The following is a 19,116-nucleotide window of genomic DNA, read 5'->3' on the forward strand; positions in this document are numbered from 1 at the left end:
TAGGGAAATAATAGAGTCTCATCTCTATTTCACTCTCACTGTGGAGAGGGGGTGTAAATTAATTGCTAGACCAATGGAGGGCAGAAGAGGTTGGGTAACCTGGATGAACTGTGCTTCAGTGGAATTAGAGAGTTGTGAGAGGAGGAATCTTGGTAAACCCAAAGAAGAGAGTGCTCATAAGTGAGGAACCTGAGGCATTATCATCTTTAAGTAGTGTCTGGATTAAAGTTACGCTACCTGGAATGGGTTTAATGCATGGTACTCCACATTTCTGTGCAAACGTGTGTGTGTGTACTGCTCCTGTTGCATGCTTCTTACAAATAGAGCTGCTGCTGCAAATTCTCTACACAGCTGATGATCTGGGAAAAGTACATTTGTGTATGGGAGGGAGGAAGTGCTTTCATCCCAAAGACATTGGGTAGTGGTGACATTGTTTAGACTCCAAAGATATAAAAGATACCAGGCTCAATAATAAGTGTTTGGATGCTTATTAAATTATCATGTTGCGTATAACCAGATCTGTGACAGCTTTTTGGCTTTAATTTTCCTCTTTGCACATAACAGCATTTTCTGTCCCTACAGCACAGGGCTGAATGGCTAAGATGACCTTTGTGTTGCTGTGTATTTAGGTTTTGTTTCAAAATGAGAAATGAAAATGTTACATGTGAAAAAATAGGAGTAAGAATGTTAACCAATATTTTTGAAGTAAAACACATATCTTAGCATGTTTTTTATTAGGCAATTTCTGAGGTGAATTTCTGTAAGCAGTAGAAGGCCTACTGCCAAAGGACACCTCGGCCTTTTGGAGTGAGCATAGCTGGTCTGGAAGCTCAAGTTTGGGGCATTCTTTTGCCTGTGATAGCCCCAGGATAGCCCAGGGAAGTTGGATGCAAACAAACATGACTCTTTATTTTGAACAGTTTAAGATTCCCATGATTTTTTTTCATACCACAAATCATCTAAACATCTTGAACAGCTGAGAGATTATAACTTGTAGTAGGCCTAAGTTTTGTCTTATTTTGGTTTATTTTGCCTTTTCTGGTATATTGATTCTTTTTTTAGGATTAGTTTATTTTGTTGCCTTAGCAAAAGTAGGTGTTTCCTGGAAGGCAGCAAGTGCTGGGAACAATACACGCAGTAGTATTAGTAGTAGTAGCAGGAGCAGTGATCAGAGGAAGAGGTTGAAGTAAATGTTACAGTCACATGAAATGTCTAAGGTTTGAACCCAAGCAGAAGTTTATAGTTGCTAAAGCATAAATTATAGATTAAAAAACCTGTCCCACAAACCTTTCCAATCATAAGCAGCTGTACCATCAGCATGCAGCCAACTGTTTTGTTTATTAAATGGTTGTCCTGGACCCCCAGAGCATGGCTAGTCCCTGTATTTACATTAGGTAGCCTTCTTGCAAAAAAAAGGATTTTGGTGATTCAGAAAAATCGGGTGCAACCTCTTCCAGTGTCCAGTGGCTTCCAGGCCACACCTTGGACATCCACCTTTGCAGAGTAGGAGCTAGGTATGGATAGAGGTAGATGTTGCCTGCTCCAGGGTTAGCCTAACCTTAAGTGAAGGTGTCCTGGTTTCAGCTGAGATAGAGTTCATTTTCTTTATAGTGGCTGGTATGGGGCTATGTTTTGGATTTGTGCTGAAAACAGTGTTGATAATACAGAGATGGTTTAGTTGTTGCTGTATCAGTAAGGAGTTTTCAGCTTCCCCTGCTCTGCCAGGTGCACAAGAAGCTGGGAGGGGGCACAGCCGACCCCAACTGCCCAAAGGGCTATTCCATACCGCATGACGTCATGCTATAAAGCTGCGTATATAAAGCTGGGGAAGAAGAAGGAAGGGGGGGGGACATTTGGACTGATGGTGTTTGTCTTCCCAAGTCACCGTCAGGCGTGATGGAGCCCTGCTTTCCTGGAGATGGCTGAACACCTGCCTGCCCATGGGAAGGAGTGAAGGAATTCCTTGCTTTGCTTTGCTTGTGTGCATGGCTTTTGCTTTACCTATGAAACTGTCTTTATCTCAACCCATGAGTGTTCTCACTTTTACTCTTCCGATTCTCTCCCCCATCCCACCGGGGGGCGAGTGAGTGAGTGGCTGCGTGGTGTTCAGTTGCCAGCTGGGGTGACACCACAACAGAAGGTTAGGAATCTTGTCTGAATCACCTAGATTATCACAGTAGTCAATAGAAGCATCTTCAGGGGCAATTCAGTCCATCTAGCTTACACATCAATTGCATGATAGGATGAATTACCTGCGGGAGTTGCGTATCTCCAGATGTAGGAAGGAATCTAGTTGACCAGACTGGAACACCAGCTTTTACACAGCTGAAGTAAAGTGAGGTGGCTCCATCTCCTCCTCATGGGTTATGACAGCCCCAGACTTGGAATTAATAGAAGGGTAAGACTCAGTCCAGCTCAGGCTTTGTAAAAAAAGACAGAAGATTCATTGTTTTTTACGCCCTGTGTCCTGTTAGCACCCTCTTGGCTTCAGTGCTTGCAGTGTGCTGGAAGTGCCATGTTCTTCTGTGGTAATACTATCTTTTTTTCACGTGTCCAAATAGAAGTCATTGGTTTCCTGGCTGATGTGCTGTTGACAACATTATTCAGAAAATTTCTGGACAGGCAGGTTGCTATACGTAGGACTGCTGATCTCTGTTCATTAGAGCAGTATGAGATACCTTCCTACGTTCTGTGCCTTTTTTGTATGGAAATGGGAGAGAAAGATCTGAATATACACAGATAACGCCATTACCAGTTCATTTAAAAGGCCACACTGTATTTTTTTAACACCACTATACCTTTCTAAACAATGTTCAAGAAAGATAGGGATATATTTAGAAGATGGATATTTCAATTGCTGGCTACCCAAAAGTGACATAACAACGCTATAATTTTTAAATAGGATGAGGCTTTAATGGGTCTCCTAGAGGAACAAAAAAGCTGTTTATTAGTAGAAATGTACTAAACTACCTGCATTTGACAAAGCGCTAATGGAGGAAATTACTTCTAGAGAAACAAATGAAAATGTCAATTAAAAACAAGAAATGGTGCTCCAAGTTGTGGGTTTGGAGATTTTTTGTTGTTGTTGTCTTCTTAAGAGAGGTGCTGGGTATGTTTCTTATTGCTTGAAAAGCTTTCGGTTTGGCTCTGTTGCCCTAGTTCTGTGGTTTTTGTGTTCCCCCCCATCCACTGCATCAGAGTTGTAGATGCCTTCATTTAGACTGGAGGCTAATTTAATATTCTGGTCTAATGCTTTTTCTCTATTATATGTTTTATATTTCCAATTTTTTACAGAGCATCTTCCAATGAAAAATGTGTCCAAGAGCACAGTGCCTGCATTTATCAGCTTTGAATTGCCTAATCTTCAGATGACTGAGTAACAAACAATTAATAAAACCCCTTTATGTTGGAGAGAATGGGATTAGAATGGGTGCAAACTACTCATGAGACCTTGCTCCCTAATAAGAGGAAATAATTGTAAGTGCTAAAACAGATAATCTAAAAACTTTTACAAAAAAGCCCTACAAATCTTTCAGTGTTCAAGACGTCCTTCTTGTAAGTCTGCTGTTAGTTGTGTGAAGCTGACAGCATCCATTGTCCTTTCAAGCTGCCACTGAAATAAACTTAAACGTGGTGGATGTGGAAGCTGCCATGTGGCTGTTTGCCTTCTGGGTGAGTGGAGCTGTAGCAACATGCTACAGCTTGGGCCTTACATGCCTGGCCATAAAAAAGATTTCTTGTATTAGCTCCCTTTTTAGTTGATGTCTCAGATTTGCTCCTCTGATGGATGTTATTTTGGTAGTGGTTCATGGCAACTGAGACTGGCATGCTGGCAGCCTAAACCTTTGCCTTTCCATACCTGCCAGTGACGTGATGTCTCAGATGTCAGCACAGAGCAGGAAGAGAAAGAAGTTCCTAGTAACTGTAGAATATTATTGAAGTAGAAATTCCCTCTTTACAATTTCGTAATGCAAACTGGCATTTCTACATGGTGACTGTTTATCATGAAGTAACGGGTAATGTTAGGGTTTGCTCGGCAGGCAAGCTTTCTGATAACTAATGCATGTGTAAATGTTTCCCTTGCTTTAAAGGATATTACTGTGGTCAAATGGTTGTTGCAAAGAAAGCTTAATGACAGCATTAAGGAAAAAAGCTTATTCACAGCACAGCATTAACATTAGCTGAAACAATGACGTGTTAGCCTGCAATGGCTTGTACAATGACATAGATGGAGGAACTGTGCATTTTTAAGCAGTGAAATGTTTAGTTTTTAATGCTTTGTATATTTGCTTATGTTAGATGTGTCTCTAATTATTTGTTCTCATAGCAGAATAAAACCAGCTACTTGAGGATAATGTCTGGAAAAACCAGACACTAGAAAACAAGTTGCTGTGCTAAGGTAAGAAAGCAGTCATTGAAGCACAGTGACCATAGGACATTCGGTCTGCAAATAGGGGTGGTGGAAGAGACTTTACTTCTGCCACTGCCCATTCCCAATATAAAATGGGATTAAGTTTTAACAAGACATCAAGCATTTATTTTCTGTCTGTAATGTCCAGAAGTTGAATACTGTAGTCCTATCAAAATATTGCCTCTATTAAAACTTGCAAGATTAGCTGCTGGAACCAAATAAACTAAAGACAAGCAGTACGTAAACAGAGTGTATTCAAGGCTTAATGACCTTTTTGGAAAGATTCGGAAGAAGTGTGTTCTTAAATTTATTGCTTACACTGCAACTGGCAAAAGATTGATCTCAAAGACATTGTTTTAGTAACTTGCCTCCTGTTCATAGGTTTCCACCTCAGATTGTACTTAATTATGTAGTATTTTGTTACTTTCACAGGGTGCTCTGGTGTTCTAATATGAATTTTCCACGTTTAATAAGAGTCATCGGGGTTATCTCAGCCTTTTAGCTGCACGCAGGAAACCAAAATGAATTGTGGTCACTTGATTTTTTTTTTCCTCTCTGCCCAACCTCTTGAGTCCACAGAAATGAATGAGGACTCACTTGCCCTCTATTTCATCAGCAGTTTGAACTTTTAGCGACATCTTGCTTTACAGTCAGTCATATGCTGACAGAGAGTTACAATTATCAGCCCTGCTGGAGATACAAAAATAATGTCCTCAACATCAAAAGTTGTTTTCTTAAATGATAATTAGTGTCTCCACGGGTGGATTGTTTCATAATTTAACATAACATGAATTATTTTTCTTTACATAAACAAGATGATACACTGTGACCACAAGGACCTCTGCCATTTCAAATTAGTTAAGGCATCAGTATTAATTCTAAATTAATAGCTAATTATGCCAAGAAAAGGAATCAAACAAAATTTGTCATTTATGCTGGTAAAAAAGCACAATCCTATTTTATTTTTCTAACTCTTTGCTTCATACAATAATGTCCAGCAACACACTGTGGTGTGTTCAAGCCTTACCATGATTGTATTATATAAATTAAGATGTGTTTTCATCTGAGTTATACATGATTGCATCCACTTCATATGAATAAGAAATTGGGTGGAAGTTCTGAGTTGTCATTCAAAATAAGAAATGTTTTGAAACAACATGCATTGCAAGGGAAATAGATTTTCTTTATTTTACCACTATCTTAGATTTCAGGATGCCAAAAGGTTTAATATGTGTGCTAACTCAGACTACACTTGTCAAGGCAATGGCAAAATGAGCAACTAATCAAATGCTGGACACCCCTTCCTATTTCGGGGGAGTGCAGGGAATTCTTCATTTACTGAAATGAGGCATAGGCTCAAAAAGGTCAAAGTACTACAGAGGCCATTCCCTCATTTCAGCTAACTTTATGTTTATGAGAATGTTATCCAGGCTACAAAGCAATAGTTATGCATGCAACTTGCTTGTCTCTGACATTTTAATTCTCTTACTTTTGAAAACCTGCAAGGTGAGAATGAAAATAATTTTTTTTCCATGTTTCAAATATAAAACGTGTAGAATATTTTTCTTCTTCCTGTGAGGTTAATCACATTTGTCATCAAGTCTTTAAGAATATACCTGCGTTTTTCTACTTTACCATCTAGTTCAGTAGACAATTATAGAAAGCACATTACTTAGTGATTACCTGTCCTCACAACAGGTGGGACAGAAATCTAGGCCAGAGCCTACATAACCTGTGTAGCTACACAACACTGTTGTTAGCTCCCAAAATCCTACGCAGGACAAGAAGGCATTTAATAAAAATCAGCAGCCCAACTTTATTATCTTATAAAACACCAAACTGAAGACAAATCTGGTAATGTTTTTACACATGAACATAACAAGATATTATTAGAAATCACTAAATAAAGGAAGAATTTGGGATATAAAGAAACCTTTAATTTTTTTAAATTGAACTTCAGGTTTGTACTTAAGTGATATTCTCATGACAAAATGCCATAGAATTTCTTCTGGTGAAATGACACTTGAAAAAAGTGAGAAAAATAATTAAAAATAAGAATTAAAATTACACTTACATAAACATTTATTTTGTATATTAGTACACTGTAACTCTGAAAATAAAATTTTAGAACACTATATACCACTACTATTAGTTATTTTCATATTTGTGGATTTTCTCCTGAAGTTATGCTTCGATCTCCCAAGCTTCATCTATTTAGTTAAAATTATATCCTTTAATAAACAGGCTTATTAAAAAACTGTTTAAACTTCCCCTCCATTCAGCTTTACAGTATTACACCAGAGCAGAGAGAATATTCCATGTTCAGATTATCTCAGGTCCCTCTGCTGAACTTCTTCAGCATTACGATTTAAATTGACTTAAAAGATTTGAGTCATAGAGACGCTATTCTTCCCTCTGCAAAACATAAACTATCATCATCTCATTCTGAAATAGTTAATTAACTGTGATTACTAGATAGCTCCCAGCTATATAAGACCAAATTTTAAAAGTAGTCAGTGGCTTAAAAGATATCTAAGTACACAGACTTTTAAAACCAGTATCTCAACTAACAGGTGCTTAACTTCCAATGAAACTGCCATTTGGGTACTTGGGTACCTATCTATTTCAAAGTAATCTAGCCTTAAATTTTAGTTCTCATTTCCCAGATGTTCCCTTGAAAATGAGACTGTGAAAACGTTCAACTAAGCAAAACCAGGTGGAGAATAAAATCATTTTCTTTCTTTCTGAATCAGACATTATCTGTGCTTAGGTTATTGTCATGGGACGGTAGTCCACATTTAGTCCTGTCCCTCTGCAGGTACAGCTGTTTCACTGGTGCAAGGAAATGCTACAGAGGTAATTTTAGAACATCACAAGCCCCACAAACCAAGCTTGAACGAGCCTCCTAGATAAACTGTTGTGACTAAAATGTAATGAAACTAACTCTTCAGCACAGCATTTCATCTCTTGCACCATATTTAAGTATCTGTAATATCCTCTAGGGAATGATGTTGTATGTGAGTATACATAAAAATGGATCGAATGCATTACTTTTTCAGCCAGTATTGTTTGTGTTCCTCCCTCTTCAGGTGCTAAAGCTGCGCTATCTCTCTTTCTAGATAACCTGTGGCATGGATTATAATGTGTTCAACTAAATACTTGAAAAATAAAAACAGGTATGTGTTAATTACATGAAGACTTTTTTTTGTATTTAACAATAAACAAATCAGATATAGTTGCTAAAAAAAAAAAAAGCTGGATTGCAGCACATAAATTTCTTTTTGTATCATGTATTTTTAAAGCCTTAGTCCAGTGAAGAAAATATACTTTTTAGGGTTTTCAACATTCAATATCGTATAATATTACAGTAAGGCACTTTTAAATTGCATTTGGAAATCAAAGCTCTCCCTTTGTCTAGGAATCAATGAAGTGATGTCTGATAAGAGTATTCTGTACAGAATATTCTTCCCATGCAATTATTCCGACTTCTGAGGCTATAGCAAGAAGATATGCTAACTGAATGGTAGTTAAATTTCAAAAGGAAAATAGTTGTTCCATGTTTAGTTTCTGTCAGTGGCATCTATATTAGCTTCATTTATAGACTTTTCATTATGTAAAACTAGGATATAACGGAAACCCAAGCTGTGACTGCAAAACAGAATGTGTTTGCTCTCCTATTGCTGCTGGCTCTGAAGAGCTAAGAAAATAAAGTATGGGAAATGGGAGAAAATACGACCTCTAGGTAACAAGATCTGATCCAAAGGTTGCTAAAAGTCGGTGGGAGCCTGTTCGTTTCAGAGTTTTTGAGAATTGTTTTTATAGAGTAAAAAAATGCCACATCTATATTGTCCAGAGTGTAACAGAAATTACTAAATTTATTGATTTTAAAATACCTTCTCAAATATAAAACTAAAATAGACTCGAGTTAAAGGGTTATCTGGAAGCTACAACTCCAACTCTCTGATACAATTCCTCTCTAACAAAGTTTTATCTAGGAGCAAAGTAAAAACTGTTAGAACAGTTCTTTTCAATGGTACATTACCTTATTAGTTCTGCTATTCTTCCATATTCCTCATAGGTCTCATTTTCAAAAGGAGAAACATGTCAACAACTTTCTAGTTATTTAGGATAATAACAAATCGAGAGCTGTTCTGTGGCATGGTGCACAATCAGAAATCTGTATCTTCAGCTTGGGGAAACTTTCTGAAACTGTTTCTATTTGTCTAATATGGAAAAAAATCACATCATTTGACATAGCCTAATTTTGCTTAGCAAGCATATCTAGCAGCTCTTTCTCTATGCCTTGGCTGCTCAGTTCATTTAAACTGTAGTATCTATGAACAATATTTTCATCTGTGACAACAACCACTCGAAGCCCATGCGTATCTTCTCCCAGCTGACATCCTATTGCTGATGAAACCACCATTTCCAGTCCTCTGTAGGACCCTCCAGCATTCCTATGGTAATGCCCAGAAAATACAGCTTTAACACCTGTTTAAAAAAAAAGAAAAAAAGAGAGTATGTATTTAGTTAGCAGTTGCAGTTTATGTATAAAATGTGTTTACAGTAAAAGATACTGCTGATGTTATATGCTGAAGCTTACACAGCTGCTGGGGTTGCAGAGAAAGTTCTACAGCAAGTACACCTACAGGTGTCACATTTACCTTTATTCTTTAATGGTTCATAAAGCATAAAATTAAAAGTAAATAATTTACCTGAACTTGCATTTTAAACAAATAATTAGTAAACAGCAATAAATAATTCTAATAGTAATACATAATAAGTAATTAGTAAAAACTTTATCCTGCTCCACTAGCTCTGTTTAGGGCTACTGGACTCCAACTTCTTTACGCTTACCTCAAGGTGTGTTTGTCATCTTGCTCCTCCTTTGGCTAGAAAGAAGGAACGCACTAGAGGAAGCTGATTAAAATTAGAAAAAAATTTCAGTAATAGATAACTGCCTAAAGAATGATGCTACCAAAACATGAGTTGAAAGCCAAGGATTGTGGAGCTGTATTTCTCAATGAACATGCAGAAAATTCACTAAGGAGAGCTTAAACCTGTTTACCCAAGGCCAGTGACCCTAAAAAAAAAAAAAGGCAAGACAAACAAATAAAAAATATATAAATGAGAAGATAATTTGTAATCTTTTCTCAAAGACATCAGGGAGTTACCACAGATGGAATAGAGCCAGGTACATCAAAGAAACCTAATAAGCAGAAGAGGTTGTGAGTTATAATAAGAGGGGAAGAATGATGAGAGCAGTCAAAAAAGGAAAGGTTGACAGCCTGCAAGGGGAGTCAGGCTTGGTAATGACATGATGTCATGGTTTAACCCCAGCCGGCAACTGAGCACCTCCCAGCCGCTCACTCACTCCCCCTGCAGTGGGATGGGGGAGAGAATCAGTGTAAATACTAAAACATCAGTGTAAATACACTAAAACATCAGTGTGTTATCAACATTATTCTCATACTAAATTCAAAACACAGCACTATACCAGCTACTAGGAAGAAAATTAACTCTACCCCAGCCAAAACCAGGACACATGAATTAACATTTACCTAGTAGGGGGTACAAGCAAGGCAGGTTTATTCTGATTTCCTCTGTATTTCTAATGGCTTAAGGCTGTTCTGTTTCTTTTTTTTAAAATAGACTATTTATATTTTGGAGTGTATTGGGATAAAAAAAAATCACTCCAGTATAAACTTGAAAAGAAAGAAATACATTTGATCTGTTGCAGCAGACAACAATACGCTATATCAAAAATTTCTGGGTAGGTCGCATGCAAGTATCATCCAAGATTGGTCAAGAGTAGAAGAAAAGCTAAATGACAAGCAGCAGCAGGTAAAGAGGACAAACATACTTCATATTTAAGGCTTTATAATGAAATTTTTGAAATTTTTTTTGAAATTTTTTTTAAATCCTTGGCTGAATCATTGTCTAACTGGTTAGCCAAACGAATGTTTAAAGAAATCCAACCATTCTTCCCCTTCTCTCAACATATAATAATGTAAGAAAAAATTAATTAAGTTTGCAAATGCTATCTGATCTTGACCAACTTCTAAAGATGATCCATATACCAGGTCTGCTTTCCTGCCACGCTCCTCAGTAGCTATGGGATTTTTGCAGAAATTTTTAAACAATTTCAAATAAAATGAAATTGTGTCATCGTCACCTCCAAAGCAGTAGTTTCTACTTTTTGTTTCTTCTGCCTTGCAAAAATAAACAAATAAATTGGTAGAAGCTGTATTCACTACTCTGAACGGCCTTGCTGATTGTCTTCACAGGTCAAATTCATACTACCAAATAGATTATTTTCCCCTCCCCATTTGATGTTTTATAAATTTTAATCAAATACTTTTATTGCTACAAAATAATGAAACCATGTTTAGTCTCATGAGTCAAAAAGTAAAGAAAAAGTAATTTTGATGCCAAGTACTTATCTTTCATGTCAAAGTTTGTAAAACCATTAACAACAGAGTTGAGAACCTAGCTTCTTCCTAAGAGAGAAGATGCTATCATAGACAAGCATTTCATTTCCAGGTTATGCCAGCATCCTTCACCATTTAGCCATTCTATGCACTGTTGATAGATACAGCTGAGCATCACAGTCAACAGCATTCGCAGTTTGGCAAAAAAAATATTCATTAGCTTTCTTGCTAATTTAAGATGGTGCATATTTTATTTTGAATGAAAATGTGGAGTTAGTATAAACAGCTAATTTTACAAACAGGTTTTGGGATTAATTTTTGGCATGCTCAGTCTAAGATCCTTGGATATCAGACTATTACAACTTCCTGAAGCTGCATCTAATGCTATTTTATACTGTTGTGAAACAGAAAAATTACTGGACCAGATGGCTGAAAATACTGGGGATTTTGTTGTTTATCATCAAGTGCAAAACGTGATTAATTTTATTTTTTGTTACAGAAAGTGTTTAGATCTGGTGTTGGTTTATGATACTATTAATGACAATTAAAAAATTTTCAAACCCACCTAAAGGATTTAGGTGTAATTTCTCTACTGAAATACAATAGGTTGCATGCTCCTTAATCATAACAACACTTTGATGGTTCCACATAAAGCATCTGAAAATATGTTAAGTTAACACTGAGTGACTCAAAAAACACACTAAGCGTTCCCTGACAACTACGACTAGAGAGCCAGCAGGTTATCAAAATACCTGGCTACTTTATGAAACTGAATCTTTCCTATTAGTTTGCTATGTTGGCTTAAAAAACTGCTGTGCTGTAATAGAAAAATGTTTTGCTGGCACTATTCTATAGATGCTGCACCTTCCTGAACATAATTTGTGTTTATATTGAAAAATAAACTAACAAGCAAGGGTCTACACATGTGCCTGCTCCTGAGGAGGACAGCAGAGAAGAGTGAAGCTTAGCACACGTGGGGACAAGTGCCAGCTATTGTGGGCCCTGTGAGGTGCTCCCTGATGGCATGCCTTTCTTCTGCACACAGCGAGGGTCTTGCTCACCACCTCAGGCTAAAAGCTATCCTTAAATATGCAGCACTGGTAACTACCTTTCCAACCATTGTTTTTATCATTACAGAATAATGAGCAAGCCTTTAAAGATACACAGGGATGGACACTGTGATGACAACACCAAACTTCATTTGTTATTTTTCATATATTCCAGCAATCTGCCATTCCGTGCTTAACACAAAAGGTAATACATGCTTAGTCCGTTCAAGTGGTGGGCCAGAGAATGGGTAATTTGTGAGATACTATAACCTTAAATGACATTAAAAAAAAAAAGCTAGCAGCAACTGCTTTTGCCTTCAGACAGCAGAAATTCTGGAAAAGAGTAGAGGCAATTTAAAGGCAGAGAGCTGTGATTAGGAACACACTGGAACTTCACAAGGAAATCCTTATTTCTCTAGCCAGAAAAACCTTCCACCCTTTCTCCTGCAGTAGATTTAGACTTCTTTCACAGTGATTAAATGAAAAGAGAAGTAGGTGAACTTGTCTTAAGACAGTTGGCTACATCAATCCTTTGCTTTTGTGGGAATGAGTGATTTGAAGACTGATATAAAATATATAAACTAGGCTCAAAGTATAGTTAAAAATTAAGTAGCTTGGAAAGCAAAATATAAATTATTCTGCTGTGTGCCTGGTAAAAGCTACATGGGCTTTCATATTTCCAAATCCTTCTCAAATAGCAGATGACTCAAGGTGGAAAACAGAGAATGAAGTTACCTTTACATTGAATAGTGGTATATGGTCATTGTCAGCTAGAACTTGTCCGTTATCCTATTTTAGTTTATCAGTACTAATTCTCTTTCTCAGTGTAACTTAACTTACTCATCTATCTGGTGTATGAGTTACACTTGCAAGTCAGCATGATAACTTTGAGACCTTGCTCTGACTCAGCTGCAGGAACCTAGCAAAACAGTTTGTGTTTTGCCCTTTTTTTTTTTTTTTACAAATCTTGGGACAAACCCAATCAGAATAACTCAGAAGGCGATGGTGGAATATAAAAGCCCTGAGACATAACGGGATCTTTGCAGAGATGCTGTACTTTCTAGATATTATTTGGGTCCTTAAAATCATAATATAAAGATGTTTTACAACTCATGCTACAGTCAGTTTGAGAGTGAGCAGTCATTTCTCAACTCCTACCATGTTGCAGCTTACTATAGTGACTGTCTAACGTAACATACTTAAGCAATTCAAGCAGCAGAACTAAGTGCTTCTTTCTTTCTCATCATATGCACACCTATCCAAACTATGAGGCTGCATTTGCCTCCTCCACCCCCCCAACCTTTCTGCAGTGCCAGACAGAACAAGCTACTTAAGGCGTAGCTGGGCATTCTCTTCTCTTGCTTCTTAATACAGAGAGCAAAACTGAACATTGTGGGAACTTTATGTATGACATCCTACTCGTTAAAGTGGAACCCATCTTGCTTTGTGGCATTGTCCTTAAAAGAGCAAGCCCTGATGGGCTAGGAGAGGATGCTGAGTAGATGAGGCTGCTTACTGCAGCCTCTGAGTTAAGGCATTTGTGGGGAGGGCTTAAGACACACTAAGCTTAATGTTACCAATTTGCTTTCAGCTTAGTGCTGCCTGTAATGGATCCACCTATGTAGCACCTTCCTGCCCTTCAAGCACTTAACAACTAACCAATGGTCTCCAGCAACATTCTAGATTCCACTCTCAGGCACACATCTAGCATGGACCTGACGGGACTTGGTCTTTTCCTGCAGAGTTAAGCGGCAGTTAAATGAAGGATCAAGGAGTGAACATCTAGGAACCGAACGTTTGGTCTGCTTGATTACTGCACCAGCTAGATCTGTAAAATACCCTTACCAGCTTCCAATAAGTGACAGTGCTACTACAGTCACAAGTTCTTTTCAATATTTTCCACTTTTTCTGCAGGTAAGCAAAACTAATTTAGCCTGTGAAAAAGTTAGGAAAAAGTAACAGCCATAAAACCATAGTGAGGTGTAAACCCATGTAATACACTTTTAGTAAGGGAAATAAATGCTGGGAGCATTTAATTTAAAATTTAATTTAATTTAAAATTTTTACTGGGAGCATCAGTGTTCCTAAAGTAGCATCTTCCCACCATCCAGAGACTTCAACCTTTGGAATTAAAAGAGGAACAGAAGCCAAGACTTTGTGTCATCATATACGTAAACCAAACCCTGATATAACAGTTTCAGTGTAATCAGAAGGTCAGACGATACAAAAGTAATAATGCAACTTTAGTTATGCTATAAGAAAAACAAAAATCTCCCCTTATGTGAAAATACAAGGGAGGATTTTGAGAAACCCATCCTAGACAGCACACAGACACCAGGTAAAAAGTTTGGCCCATGAATCATGCAGTTTTTTTCTTCTTAAGCAAATACTGCAACTTCACCACAATTATGTTTAATGTCTGCTAACTGCCTACACTCAAGAAGGTATTTCGGTACGGAACTGAAATAAGAGTGATTTGTAAGCAGTGCAAATATGATACCTGACACCAGAGAGAATGTGATTTAGAACCTCTTTTATCTTCTCTTGGCTATGGGAGGCAGATTCTGCCTTAACAAGCTGGTGTTTATGGGTACTGTTCATCCAAATTCCCCCTTTTAGCATATGTATGTCATTCAGATCCTAATTGCACTAGATGGGTGTTCAGTGCTGAAACACCCTTGTGGATTTAGCTGCTCAGCATCAGCCTCTGCTAGAATTTAGTATCTGCTTTAGGTACCTCCAAGTGAAAATTTTGCCCAGACTTCAGTTTTCAGGTACTCTTTATTTCCAGTGCTAGTATTAATTCTTGTTATTGTTGTGTTACACTGTCACATCTGGAACAAAGAAACAAACAGGTCACTGCTGTGTATTAATAGAAGTCTAACTGATGTTTGTTCTGCAATAGCACTTTTTTGTTCATGCAACTGTGTTCCGCTCACTTTTGTTAGTTAGCATAAGAAGGAAATCTGAACCAGTCAATGCAATAATACTCAGATGACAAGCAGACAATTTACTTTGCTCTTGCTTTTGATCTTAAACATAAAAAGAATCTGAGATGTATGCACTCAAATTTAATTTATTAATTTCAGATGTTTTTCTGAAGTAATACTGTCAAGTTGCTAGCAACCCCTCCCCACCTCCTTTTTTTTCCCCTAAACTCTGTGAGAAAAGAACAGTGTCCTGGCAGCCTCATTTTTATAGCCTGCTTCAAGGTATCCTCAGGTTAGTTAAATGCATCCAGCTATACACAAAAAGGTACAGTCCCTTCCTACTACAGAAAAAAAAAAAAAAAAGTAGAGCAGTGATTTGTTTCTAATCCCTGGTTTCTGAAATCGCAGTTGGGAAAAGCTTTGATATAAAAGCTGTATGAAATAGTAAAAAATTACTGTGTAAATAAATGTCCAAATGATGGCACCGTCACAAGCATTCATTATTTCATTTTTTTTATGAAATACACAGTGATTTTCATTTAAATGTGACTGCAGGTTTCACAGTATCCGTTAACCAAAAAAGCAGGATCCTTTACTGCAAGACACTAGTCATACCTAATGGATTATTCATTAAAAGAAAAAAAGGGATTAAAATCAGAATAAAGTGAAAAACTGTGCAGATAGTTACTGTAAAAAACAAAAAAAAACAAAAAAAAACCAAAAAAACCCAACCCAAAACAAACCACACACGCTGCCTCTGTGATCATCATCGTCAGACTGCATAACAATGCAACACAGTTACTGAGTATCTGCTAGGGAAAAAAGGCCTGAACTGCCAAATTAATTTTTGATCAGAACAGGACTGGAAGCCAGAGACTCAGGATGGGCACCATCCAATGTTGGACACCAGGTCTTTCTCTGTCTGTTCTAAAACTGTACTTGGATCATGAAAACCAACAAGCTTCATGCCTGCACGCCAAACATGAGTTTTCAGAATCAATCAATCTGCAAAAAAATCAGTGTCTTTGTAAAAAAAGGTTTAAATACAGGAATTGATTTTAGTAAACCATAGATGTGCTCCTGCCAGCATGCAATTTACCATCATTTTCTGATCAAGCACAGAAAGTCCTTTTTAGTTCTGATCTGACAAAGCTGAATCTGAAAGACAAAAAGATTTACTGTTTCCAAAGATCTGATCATAACTCTTTTCCCCTGTAGAATAATGCATTCCTAGTAAATAATGAAATACCTCTTATGGTACAAATTCTGTGAGCCCAAAGCAGCCTATTTAGCCTAAATAATTCATGACATAACAATTAACTAAAACATGGATTGTTCAAGAGTCATCTGAAGAGATGTAATACTTACATATGTTGATAAGCCTTAGACTCTTCAGTAGCTTGACCATGAAAAGAGTTAATAAATACTTTGGTTTTATGCTAATTCACACACTGCATTATGTCACTTCAGCCTGTAAGGCTATATGGTAGCTTTGGCAAGGCAAGAGGTAAGTGCTGAGGAGGGTAATTAATAGCTCATGTAATTCAGCATACTACCTTTGATGCTATCTGTATGTTCATTCATAAGCCATATCTTTCAAGCATGACTCACTTTTTTAAAAATTTCAAACAAAATTCATATTTTAATTTGGATACCTTTTTCCAAGTCAAAAACATGGTATCAACACTTTGCTCATGGTTTCCATTGCAGACATTTCTCAAGAGAAAATTCAAAAACACCTCTGAAGACTTCCCCTCCCCCGCCTTATTTCCAGTGTCTGCTTTCTAAAGCCAGCTCACCAAACAAGTAGTCATCGCAAAAGCTTCAGCAAGCTCTTGTTGATTTGCATCTTTCTCAGTTTAACAGCTCTGGTAAGATGGACAATTTTTACTGGCATTTCCCATTTTCTCATTTTCTCTTGGTTCTCTCTTCAAGCTTTGTGAACCAAAACAGCACACTGTATTAAAAAGGGCTTTTCTTACAGAGATGGTATAATGGGTACTGTTAAACTGACTCACTGGCCTAATAGCGAAAGAGATTAAACAAGTATCTGAGATTTGCTTTGGATGCTTCATGGAAAAGATTGGTACAGAAAGGGACAACCAGGCCAACCAGGCTCAGGAGCAAATGCATGTATACAACCATCACATTCTGCAGCAGCTCTGATTTAAAAGAGATTATTCTTTGTAATGATGACCATCTTACAGCACTTCTGAGTTCCCAAGCAACCCACAGCAGAATAATGTTCTGAAAGAAGCTGAGTCCTATATGAAATATTCACTACCTCTTTCAGGCCTGGTGATACTGAAAAAAAATTGAAAGAAAACTTTAGCTACCCCAGTGTTGTTAGCATGCTGTTGATTTTATTTCTGACAAAAATCAGATAAGAAAATCGTTCATTACATGAAAAGAAACTACATACTGAATACCATGCAGAAGGCAGTTTGTCTGTTAGCAGGAGGACCTAAGGTTATTTTACAGAATTTTAAAAGTGCAGCATCTTCTTTCCACAAATTATAGTTTATCACTCAGAGAAACCCTTCTAAACAATAGTTCTGCGGCACCAGCGAAAAGGGTCAGCATGATTTTGACATAATTGCACTGTAAAAGAACAAAGGCATTTAGCTGTGTCTCATGGATAATTCCCCTGAGAGTGATTACATCCCAGTCTTAGCTTATTGTGCATTTGCAGTCCCATAATTCCCAGACTCCTCCCTTACTTAGTACTCTACTGCTGTTGTATTCTGTAGCATAGAAAAATGCAAGGATGTAGAAGACTGGGCATGTTTTCAACTCCATTTGGGGCAGGAAAGAAAGGGGACTATGGCCTGCTTTCTCTATGTGGAGCAACAGACAACCACATCTTTTTAAATCAGCGTTTTGACTAGCCTTTCTATTTAAGGAGTAGTTAAGTCATTATGAAATGTCTCTATTTTAAAAGTGAAATGCTAGCCAAGTCATCTTTTTGCTTAATTAAACAGACAACAGGTATATGCTATAACATTATGCTACTGAACTGTAATGTGATTTTTAAAATTTTGTATTTTTTCCCCTTTTTCTCTGTGTTCTTTTCTCTTACCACATAAACGTTATTATTAGAAATACAATGGCTGGCCTTCTATCCGTCCCCATTAAGGCAGGACTGAGGGGAGAGAGTGGTTTCATGTGTGAGCAAGGGGGGTTGGCCATGCCCCTCTCCCTGTGGGAGAAATCACCCCATGGCAATCAAGACCATGTCTGTGCAGGGGCATTCAGGATAATCTGACACCTGAGCCTGGCAGAGGTGACAGTCAGCATGCATGGGATGCATGGGCTTTCAAAGACCCTGGTTTAAAAAATAAATAAATAAAATCAAGCGCGCCCTTTGGAAGATCACTCAGAAAGCTTACGCTGTTAAAGTATTGTCATTATTGTCATAAGCATCAAATGTCTTCCCACAGAGTGGTATTTCAATAACAGTGTGAAGGAGAGACTTGCTTTTTAGCGGCAAGATTTCCTCTACCAAATTGTGAATGTTGTCCTAAGTCTCCAGCTTCGGGTAGTCTGAGCTCTTACAGTGGCAGAGTTCAACAGCTTATAAGAATAAAAGAACTGTAGTGGAACATTGCACATGACAATATTAATGAGATCTGAAGTGATAGTACACACTAGCTTGCCTTATGAAAGACTAGGTAACAGAGAGGAAAAAATCTCCAATGCAACTGTAAGATTTTTGTGAAATACATCTTTTTTCCTAACTTCTTGAGAAATTTGATGTTTGCTAGTTTAATTCAAGAAATACAGACTGAGCCCCAATCTCAAAGGAAATCTAGTTGCAATGATTACAGAAATCCAAATAGGTTAAAACAGGATGGAAAATAATGCACCCACATTTATCTTGAAATACTAAAAATAATTTCATAAAGAAACATGCACCTAGAAAACAATTTTTCTCACGCAATCAGATGATACTGGGCTGGAATTCAGACTTGAACTAGTTTAAATTCCAGGGGTGTCTGACTCCAGTTTCTATAATTACACTCACTTCCATGGCTTGCTTCCAAAAAACCCTGATTTCAGAAGAAGCTGTTTTCCAACTCCACTTCCTAACGTACAAAAACTGTTTTGAGACAGGTTTGCTGTGTCCAAAATGCAACTGGCCTAGCCTCAGTTGGAAATCAAACTGCTCAACCCAGCACTACGGACAGTGTAAAAATATAGGAAGAAAATTACCAATATAAAAATAAACCAAAGAAAAGTGAGCAGATTTTCCAAATTAGGAAGAGAATGCCTGGAATAATCAGCATAGGCAATCA

General features: G+C 37.4%; 1 protein-coding gene across 2 annotated transcripts in view; it reads right to left on the reverse strand.

Moving 5' to 3' along the window:
• Positions 1-6,157: 6,157 nt before the first annotated feature.
• CPPED1 (calcineurin like phosphoesterase domain containing 1) overlaps positions 6,158-19,116 on the reverse strand; it is a 53,982-nt gene continuing 41,023 nt past the window's right edge. Inside the window, exon 3 of one of the 2 annotated variants that reach the window (XM_075515067.1) lies at positions 6,158-8,902. In XM_075515067.1, the coding sequence (XP_075371182.1) occupies positions 8,670-8,902 (233 nt within the window). In that variant the 3' untranslated portion in view covers positions 6,158-8,669. The remainder of the gene's footprint in view (positions 8,903-19,116) is intronic. The other variant, XM_075515065.1, reaches the window with a different exon arrangement.

The sequence above is a fragment of the Mycteria americana genome, chromosome 12 (genome assembly GCF_035582795.1).
Source record: "Mycteria americana isolate JAX WOST 10 ecotype Jacksonville Zoo and Gardens chromosome 12, USCA_MyAme_1.0, whole genome shotgun sequence".
NCBI classification, from domain to species: Eukaryota; Metazoa; Chordata; class Aves; order Ciconiiformes; family Ciconiidae; genus Mycteria; species Mycteria americana.